The sequence below is a fragment of the Lycium barbarum genome, chromosome 3, assembly GCF_019175385.1.
Source record: "Lycium barbarum isolate Lr01 chromosome 3, ASM1917538v2, whole genome shotgun sequence".
Classification (NCBI taxonomy): domain Eukaryota; kingdom Viridiplantae; phylum Streptophyta; class Magnoliopsida; order Solanales; family Solanaceae; genus Lycium; species Lycium barbarum.
The window spans coordinates 126,455,834-126,465,720 of record NC_083339.1 but is presented as its reverse complement, the minus strand read 5'-3'; the positions used below and the strand labels follow the sequence as shown (position 1 = coordinate 126,465,720).

Here is a 9,887-nt window from a genome sequence, read left to right as displayed (position 1 = left end):
AAAATTGGAAAATCAAGCAAGGAAAAACCTTTTTTTATTTTATTCTTCACGTTCAGGATTACGTCCGGGATCATTAGATAGGAATCCAAAGATGAAGAGAGAAACAAAAAATATCACTACTGTGTAAACGAAGAGTTTGAGAGTTATCTCAACTCTAATAAATACTTGTATAAAATAAATTGAAAAAAAAAATGGTAATGGAAGCATTTGTCCTATATGTACAAATCCAAATCGGGCGGATCTTTACCCGGAGTAGAGCATAAACCTAAAAAGATGAAACAGACCCATTCAGGAACAAGAAAATACCATCGCGGTTTGGATTCAATCTCGATGAAAGAATACATCAATGAGAAGTTAATTTGATAAGTTTAATGACCCTTTCTTATAACTTAGAACACCCGAACGCATAATAAAATATTTATATTGAACACTTTCGATTTAAATTTTGAAATAATATTTGCCTGTATTCGAAAACGTTTATTAGGTAGTTATTGTTGGAGTAGTTTGTACCTTTTTCGGAAAACAAGACAATTTATTTTCATTTTATTTTTTGTAACAGAGTTTAGTATTATTTGAAATTTGAATTAAATTTCAAATTTTAGCTAAATGACTGTTCAGAAATAATACACCTTTTACGAATAATCTTCTTCTAAAATTATAAATTCACGTTATTCATGCAGTGGCTAAACATTAAGTAGTAACATTTTTGGCTTTGAGAAATTATGAAGAAACTTGTATGTGTCCCCAAAAGAATATACGGGCAATATTTCTTTAAGGACAATAAATTTATTCACACCTCGAAAGTTTTCGTTCTTTTTTCTAACAGTTAAGTTAATCACATAAAACATGTCATCTCTTTTAACCACAAATAGAGTAAAATTTTCACACAGTTTTACACTATCATAAAGTTGCACCTATTACGTAACAAGTTGGTTAACACTTTTGTCAAGTGAACAATGTTTATCATAATGATTTACCTGTAATTACCTTATAAGTAACTTCGATTGTGTAAACATATTTAGAAAGTCACTACAAAGAACTTAAACTCATTTGAGATAATATCGAAAGCCGGACTCCAGTAGTTGTTAGTCATAATATGTATTTCATATTAGCCCAAGTGGACTCATCCAATAAATTTTTCAGTTCATAAAGACGCAATTACACGGATTTGAACTCTTTTCAGTTGAGGTGTGTCTCCATACTGAGATGAACCAAGTTTTGTATCGAGCTGTGCCTTTGTAAAAGACCTTTGCTACAACTGATGGCCAATCAGTGTCTTTTCTTTGCATTCGCCGCACTTGATTTCGCTGATGGACCAGATATAATTCGTACAAACAATATGACGAGGAGAACTACAGAAACATGGGATCCATATCGTGCAAGTAGCTTCTGCACAAAGACGACAAGTATTTATGAGGACCTTCACTTGCTTTTTCCATTTTGTGGCAGTGAAACTGAGAGACTTCGAAAAGTGGAAAATGGTTAGAATAAAGAAGAGGTCTCAAGTTACCTTTGCCTGAGAGTGAGCAGCCAGTGCAAAACAGCCCCATTGGTAAAAGCAGAAACAATGTTTAGTCAGAACAGCAAGAAATGTCTAAGTAACAATTATAAGGAAACCATATATCATGCTTGTGTTAGGAGGAAATAAGTTACCAAATCTAATTTGTAGGCAACAGTTTTTTCTGCTAAGGTTTCTAGTGCAGTAATTGGGGTAGAATATGCTTCCTGCAAATAGTCAACACATAAAAAAATAGAAATGAGAAATAAAAGGTTGATGGCTACTATAAGTCTCATAACAGATCTTCTTAATCAAACCTGTAGTTTTGATTTTGTAGGAATACGGAATGTTATGACAGCAGGCTCACTGTAGTAAGTTGTTTTCACTTTGGATTCCAACTCGAAAGAGTGTGAAACATGAGAGCCGCTGCCAATCACATACAGCAAAAGAATAGTAGTGAATGAAACAAACAACTAGAGAAAATTTTGAGAGCCTCAAGGAACAGGAAGTGAATAAAAGTTTGAATATGCAAAAGGTTTACACTTACGCATCTAGCTTTTCCCATGAATTGGACGTGTTTCCAGCCACGAAATCAAATATTTCCGAAGACCAGCTATCATCCGTAAGACTTACATCATATATAGCGCTGCAAAATTCAGAAAAGATAAATCAAGTTTCTTCAGATAGATTGAACGTATCATCCTTTCAAATAAAGGGTAAAAGAATAGGACCTAGTAGTAGATGTGCATGACTGCAACCACAAATACTCATATTAACTTAGCATGCATGTTTAAAATTGAATTAGGAGAACAATATGAAACTATGGCAATTAACTAATGCAAATCGACAAAGATCAAAGAATTTAGTATAAAATGATAGTATTTTCATATTTGAAAGTAATATTCTATGAATCAGCAGAAGGATCGGAGCACAAGTCCTCAAGCACGACGAAAAAGATAGATTAGAAAACAAATTGCAGAAGTGGCTACGGACTGACTCGAATCATAATTTAACTATTAAGGGTGCAATTTACCAGAGCTTCTTAAGACCGTGAGTCCATGACAATGTCTACACAGCGAATGATGAATTAGTAGAACATATGGAGTTGATGAATTAGTAGAACATATAGGAGTACTTAATACTTGGAAAACATAGATACAACAGAACTAAACATAAGTACTGATCTAGAGAACTTTTTACTGCCTGCAATTCAACAACATGGTCTTTCCCTGCAAGTCTAATCTGCTGAGTTGTCATTTCCTTCATTATTTCTCGGTTCTAGGAGAAAATTTTGGAAAACACCCATGAAATGCGTTAAGGAGTTGGGATTCAGGGAAAACCATTTGTATAAGCTAAGGAAAGAACCAAATGTTTGACTGGTATGCCTTGATCAAACCAATATCCATTGTTTGGTTCCTTGAATTGTTAGAGATACCTACTCCAACGAAAACTATTTTCTTGCAAAGTAGATAATTGACTTCCATCACTTACTAGGGGTGGCAAATGAGCCATTTGGGCTAAAGTTGGGCGGGTCAAGATGGGTTGAACCTATAAATGGGTCAAAGTCCAACCCAGTCCAAAGCTTGTTTGGGTGAAGATGGGCTGGGTCAAGATGAGCTAAATGAAGGGTCATAACCCAACCCGCCCAACTTAACCATCTTTTCAACATTTTGAGAAACTAAAAATATCGATATTCTTTGGTTGTAATATTCTCTCGCTCATGCTTTTCTAAATAAACGGTGTTTTGAAAATCAAATTTAAATATTTTTTGGATATAAAAATAACCCAAACATATTCTTTTACTCAAAATAATAAAGATATTCACTGTAAATATTTCCTCATAAGTTATCCCAATACATAAATTATATTCGAAATTATTACGAAAATAAATAAAAAGAAATGTTAATTGACGTAATGAATATTGATTTTGTCAGATTCCTCTCTTTTACCCCTTTGTCTTATTTATATATTTTTATGGTTGTCTTGTACATTACTAAGAGTGATAAACGTATGTCGGATATGAGTGGGTCGAAAGTAGGTTAAACAAAAATGAAAAAGCATAGACCCTCAGGAAAAAAATTAAAAACTTAAAAATAAAAAGTTACGAGTAAAAAAATTTAAATAAGGAAATAAAAAATAAATAAAAATAAAATTTTAAATAATAAAAATAATTACAAAAATAAATTTAAATAATAATTAAAAAAGAAGTTAATTAGGTTTTGCAGCTTTTATTCTTGTGAATGGAGGACAATTGATGGGTTAGTTTGGGCTCATTTAATGGGCCAGTTTGGGGTAATGGTTTTTTGGGTCAACTTGAGCTAGGCCTAAATCAGCCCGTTTTCAAAATCACTCTAGCCCAAATCCATGAAAAATTGGACGGGTCAAATGAGTTTGGGCTAGTTTTGTCACCCGTACTTATGATTATCACATGCCATCTCCTTTTATACTTACCAAAAACTAATAACATTGTAGGAACGTTATGTTTAAGGATAACATATTTTCCACAGAATCCATTTCTCATTAAAATATTTTACATCATACCTTGTCCTATTGAACAAATAGACGTGGACATCATAACACAGCTTTACAATTTTAATTAGATAGATACGTATTTCATTAAACCAAGCTCATACAATACATAAATAAATAAATAAAACGCAGGAAGAAAAAGATGGCCAATTGGCACATACTTCCTCTGTCTATAGGGTGTTTGACTAGGCATGAAGTTAAAAAAAGGAGACTTTTGAATCTTGTACAAGCCAAAGAAATTATTGTAGCTAAAAATCATTTCATTAAGGTTAAAATAGAAATTTTAGGATTAAATTATAGACAAATATAAAATGTGTCATCCTTTTTCGGACCGACAAAAAAAAAAAAAGGAAAAATTTATAGCCCATAACTATCTCTAAGACTTATTTATTAGTAATAGCTATCTTTTTTTTTAAAATTATTTTTGGTAGCTTAATTATTTATCAAATTACCCTCTATAACTTATTTTTGTAATTGCAGTGTATTTCCCTAAAAATAAGGTACCTCTCTCCCACTTACCCACAATCTCTTTTTTTTTCCCAAATATTTTTCTCTCACGTCTTCAATTCACAACCGTATTTTACTCCAATTATTCTTCACCATAATTAGCACGATTTCTTCTTCTTCTTCCTTATCAGTTACCCAATCTCTACAGGTAACTAATTTTCGTTATGTTATTTGTTGTATTTCTCTTCAATTGTTCATAAATTTCATCGTCTTTAACTTCACTTTTCATTCAATTTTTTATTTTTAATATATTTTCAGCCATTGTTAATGACAGATATTGATACTCCAAGCAAAAATACACCAGTGGCAACAAGAAAAGCAATGGAGGATCTCCAGCTAATGGCCGAAGCTCAGCCATAACAATTTGTTTGCTAAATCTCCATGGATAGGCCGAAATAAGAGGAAAATCCTTCTTATGTTTGCTAATCATGTGGTGTTGTTTATCTTATGAGTGATGAAGAATAGTATTGATTATAGCAATATGATATTGTAGCATTATCTAAGAGTAAGAGAATAGGTTGTTGTTGTAGAAATACCATTGATGAGAGTTGTGGAGCTTCATGCCCACCAAGTGTTTGATAAAATGTTTCAGTATATTTCAATGTATTTCTGTGTATCAAAAAACAATATATCTAATTTTTCAGTATATTTTAGTGTATTATTTCGCTGTATTTAAATGTATTTATCTTTTTTTTTGGTGTAGAGCCTATTTTTACTCCACTTTGTTTTTACGATTTTTGTATTCGCTGTATTTCAATTTATTTTTGCATTTTGTATTTCTAATTTATGAAATATTTTCTGATATATTTATATTCCATTGTATATATGCATACTACAACTTTATATTTCTTAAACAATCGACCATATTTCATTGTATTGCAGCGTATATTTTTCTATATTTGGAAGTTTTCAAATCTTTAGTGGTTTTTGAATTCAAAAAGTTTTGATTGTGATAAAAGTTGAGAGAGATTTGTGAGTTGTTATGGAATGCGTAAAATATGGTTAATTTAATTTAACTTACCATTTAAAAAGAAAAAGAAAGAATTTTTTTTGCACTAAAGGCTAGCTGAGCAATGACGTAACGCATTCAGAATTGAAAAAAAAAAATGAATTGACACCCAATTTCCCTGTGAATTCCCGATCTCATTTTACAGGTTTACTACAAGAATTAATCCATTTTCTGTAAACAAATAGGAAAAATGCAAGCCTTTATAGAAAGCCTGAGAAGTGACAAACACACATATAAATGCAGAAAACACCACATGAGTGTTTGAATTTGATATTAAGAATACATAAAGAGCAAGGAGTATATACTGACAGAGATCCATTGTTATAAACGTCAATTGTAACGAAGACACGTTCTTGACCGGACTTGAGCTTTAGGACAGAAGCCTTCTTGTGGGCCACCACAAACGGAGTTTGGGCTGTCGCCGTTAAAGAGGAAACAGCAAAAAGAGCAAAGATGGTGAAGATTGTCAATTGTGCTGTCGACATTAGGAAATGTTTGGAAATGGAAAATGATGTAAACGTGTTACAAAATATATACGTATACATACTACTAGGGTACTCAAAAAAAGGTTAATGTCAGAAAGTGGGCTTTACTAGGCTGTCCGTATATCAATTTGTCCTGTTATAGTCCAAGGAAGCCCACTATAATAAACAAAAAAAAAAAACAAAAAAAGAGAAGGCGGGGAGATCATGGATAACTCCTTCAAATAAAAAATAAAAATTATCCGCTCATACCTTCGTTACTTTTGTATCCTCAGAAAAAATTAAAAATATTTACCTGAGATGCCTCCCAATTACCCCCAGTTATGATACCAATATGATATATAAATATACTGAGATGGTATCATGAAAGATGCTTCAGTCCTTCTCTTAGTCCTCCATGATACCATCATAGTATATAAATATACTGAGATGGTATTATAGATGATCATGTTCATATACCGTGATGATATCATGAAGAACTACTTCAGTCCTTCAATGAAACACTCCTCTATGATACCATTGCCGTATATTATATATTATGATGGTATCATGGACAGAGTGAGCAAAAAATTACAGTGTATGTTTAGGGTAAATTTTATGTATTCATGTACATATATTAACTTTTGAACACCCTGAACATATATTACAGTATATATTTAGGTCCACTTATTTTTTCAAACACCCTAAGTAAGAATTTTAGATCCGCCACTGATCATGGAGGACTGCTTTAGTCTTTCAATGAGACACTCCTCAGGACCATGATACCATTGTAGTATATAAATATATTCAGACGGTATCATATAGGACTGCTTCAGTCATTCTCTTAATCCTTCATGATACCATCGTGGTAAATAATATCGAGCGATGATATCACGGAGGAAGGGGTTTCGGAGAGAGGGGCGCGTCAGGTAAATAATTTTGGGCGAGAGAGTACAACGGATAATTAGTTTAGAAGAGGCATGGGGCGATAATTGTTTTATTTTTGGGTAGTATTTCAGTTAAGTTTCCCTAAAAAAAAAAAATACTGGTCGAGTAAATTGTTTGACTCAATATAATATCAAGGCTTTTGTTTCACTAACCTTTATGCTTTTCTTTTGGAAAATTTACTGGACATAACTACTCCTAAGACTTATTTATTAATAATAGCTATCTTTTATTTTATTTATTTTTAGTAGCTTAAATTAATTTCAAAATTACCAGTTGTAACTGATCTACAAGCGTCTCTGTATTTCCCCTAAACTTACGGCCCATGTTCCCCAATAACTCCCAATCTCTTCTCTTTACAAATTAATTTCTCTCTCATCTTCAATATTTTCAACCGTATTATACGCCCATTATCTATCATCATTATTAGCACGATTCCATCTTCCTTAATCGATACTCACATAGTGTAGGTAACGAATAAAGGAGGACAAGAGGTAAAATGAAGAAAATGAATGTCTTGATCAACAGGAAAGTTTACAAAATTCGAAAACCGGTTGGGTAAGGGAATTGGGAGCTGAGGGAGCCAATTCGGATGACAAAGTCCCATTAAACTAGACGGATTGCTCAAGTGCTCTATGTCAATTTTGCTTTAAAAGCCCAACCTATTGCAATCTACAGAGAAGACACTAAAAGAGTCGAAGCTCAAGTTGGCACCTGTTGGGTAGAGAAAATTTTGGGCATGATAAAGGAGAATTGTTCTCAAAGTTGTTAACTTTTTCTTCTTCTTGGATTTTTGGTGAATCTGTGGTTAGTGTGGAAGTTGTAGAAACACCATTGATGAGAGTTGTGGAGCTTCACGCCCACCAAGTGTTTGATAAAATGTTTCAGTGTATTTCAGTATATTTTTCACTGTATTTCACTGTATTTATCTTTTTTTTTTTTTTTTTTTTTTTGTGTAGAACCTATTTTTGCTCCACTTTGTTTTTCACGATTTTTGTATTTTACTGTATCTCAATGAAATTCTGCATTTTGTATTTCTAATTTATGAAATAATTTTTGATATATTTCATTGTATTCCATTATATATACGCATACTACAAGTTTATATTTCTTAAACAATCAACCATATTTCATTGCATTGCAGCGTATATTTTTCTATATTTGGAAGTTTTCAGATCTTTAGTGGTTTTTGAATTCAAAAAGTTTTGATTGTGATAAAAGTTGAAAGAGATTCGTGAGCTGTTATGGAATGAGTGAAATATGGTTGATTTAATTGAACTTATCATTTAAAAAGAAAAAGAAGAATTTGTTCCAAAAATATAGCCAAGTTTTACTCAACCCGAATTTGTATTTCCCTGTATTTCAAAAAATCTATTCCATAAAGAGCTCCTGATTTCACTGGAGCATGTTTATTGTTCACTGTATTTCTCTATATTTCAAAAAAATAGAAATACACGCGTTTTTAAAGAAAAGTAGCTACGCTTGGTAATTTTGCATTTTATAGTTATATCTAGTTAGAAGCCAATAAAAGGTAGCTATTTATGTAAGTTGTCCTTTTCTTTTTGGGTCATTTGCACGATTTCCCTCTAAACGCACTGTTCTTTAATTTTTGTCCCTTAAATTGGTGGTTTTTAATTTTTGTCCTTCACATACCTTGTGATTTCTTTTTTAATTTTTAACTAAGTAGGGGTTCGAATCCGAAACTAAATAATTTTTAGCGAAGGGCAAAACTTAAAGATCACTAATTTGAGGGACAAAAATTAGACCAGTGCTTTTGAAGGACATTCCGCACAAAAAAATGTTTCTTTTTTAAGGTTGCTAACTCTTCTTATTTTTAAACTCATTTTTATAAGTTGATGAAGTTAAAACATTATCAATAGTCCATTTGTTCAATTTGTTTTCTTATTCTTCTCTTGCTCCGTTTCGAAAAGAATGTCTTTTTGTCTTTGACAATTTTGTAATTTCAACTATTCACGTGACATATCTAAGAGCACCATTCTACATATCTTTAATTAGGAATACAAGATTCAAAATCTTCATTACTTTCTTAAACTCCGTATCAAATCAAAATCATACTAATAATTTAAAACGAAGGAGTACTAGGTTAAGAAGAATCAAGAGTTTGAGCCCAAATAAAATAAACTTTCTCCTTCTGTTTGGGGTTCCAACCCAAAATCTGGTACTTGTTACAAGGCTAGATTAATTTTAGATTTGGTTGGGGAAGTCCCGTAAAAGGTAAAACGCTATAGATTAAGATAATTTTATTTTCAGAGTTTGAACCCGAAATTTTGATTAATAATGAAAGAATACTTATTACACCATCACAAAGTCCGTAACCTTTGGTGGTAATGGATTTTTTTCCTTATATTACTGAAATTTCAACTCCAGTGTATCTCGTAGAAAGGGGGTATTATCAATAGAATAGGCATTCTGGATCAAGCATAGAAATAAGATCGTTATTTGCTTGTGAAAAACTTTCTTTTCTGGAATTTAGCAAATTAACAATGGCTTATTTGGTTAAGTTTTCTTGAATTTCCTTTTAACTTCATAAACTCCAAAGGGAACTACAGTTAAATATATTCTTGTTATGCACAAGCTTTTCCTCTAAACATTTGTCCAAAAAATAAGTCAGATGCCACCTTAAAGATCAAATCAGTTCTTAATGTCAATGGAACAATATCCTCGATACAGAATCATGTTTTCAAATGGCAATCAATGCCAGTCCGAATTGGAAAAAGGAAATTAAATATAATATGTCTCCTTTTGAACTCTGTAGTTTACAGTATATCTGTTTCATAATCAGCTGGAAAAAGACCTATATTCACGGAAACTGATTCGTGCTCTTAAGTATTACTCGCTCCGGATCAAAAAGAGGGTACACTTAGCTCGCGTTTGGTCATAGATTTTGAGAGCATATTTTGAAGATTTGTTTTCAAAT

General features: G+C 32.1%; 1 protein-coding gene across 1 annotated transcript; it reads right to left on the bottom strand.

Moving 5' to 3' along the window:
* Positions 1–1,030: 1,030 nt before the first annotated feature.
* On the bottom strand, positions 1,031–6,124 carry LOC132632325 (uncharacterized). The gene is made up of 5 exons (XM_060348210.1): positions 5,853–6,124; positions 2,046–2,144; positions 1,816–1,924; positions 1,511–1,725; positions 1,031–1,389 (listed from the first exon to the last, which is right to left on the bottom strand). The coding sequence occupies exons 1-4, from the start codon at positions 6,086–6,088 to the stop codon at positions 1,624–1,626; spliced, it is 546 nt and encodes a 181-aa protein (XP_060204193.1). The 5' UTR covers positions 6,089–6,124; the 3' UTR covers positions 1,031–1,389; positions 1,511–1,623.
* Between the last annotated feature and the right edge of the window lie 3,763 nt (positions 6,125–9,887).

Coding starts and splice junctions, on each gene's coding strand:
- LOC132632325 (XM_060348210.1), bottom strand. CDS start 6,088: ATGTATACGTATATATTTTGTAACACGTTTACATCATTTTCCATTTCC. Junction 1,925..2,045: donor TCATGGGAAAAGCTAGATGC/GTAAGTGTAAAC, acceptor TGTGATTGGCAG/CGGCTCTCATGTTTCACACT. Junction 1,726..1,815: donor CTACAAAATCAAAACTACAG/GTTTGATTAAGA, acceptor GACTATTTGCAG/GAAGCATATTCTACCCCAAT.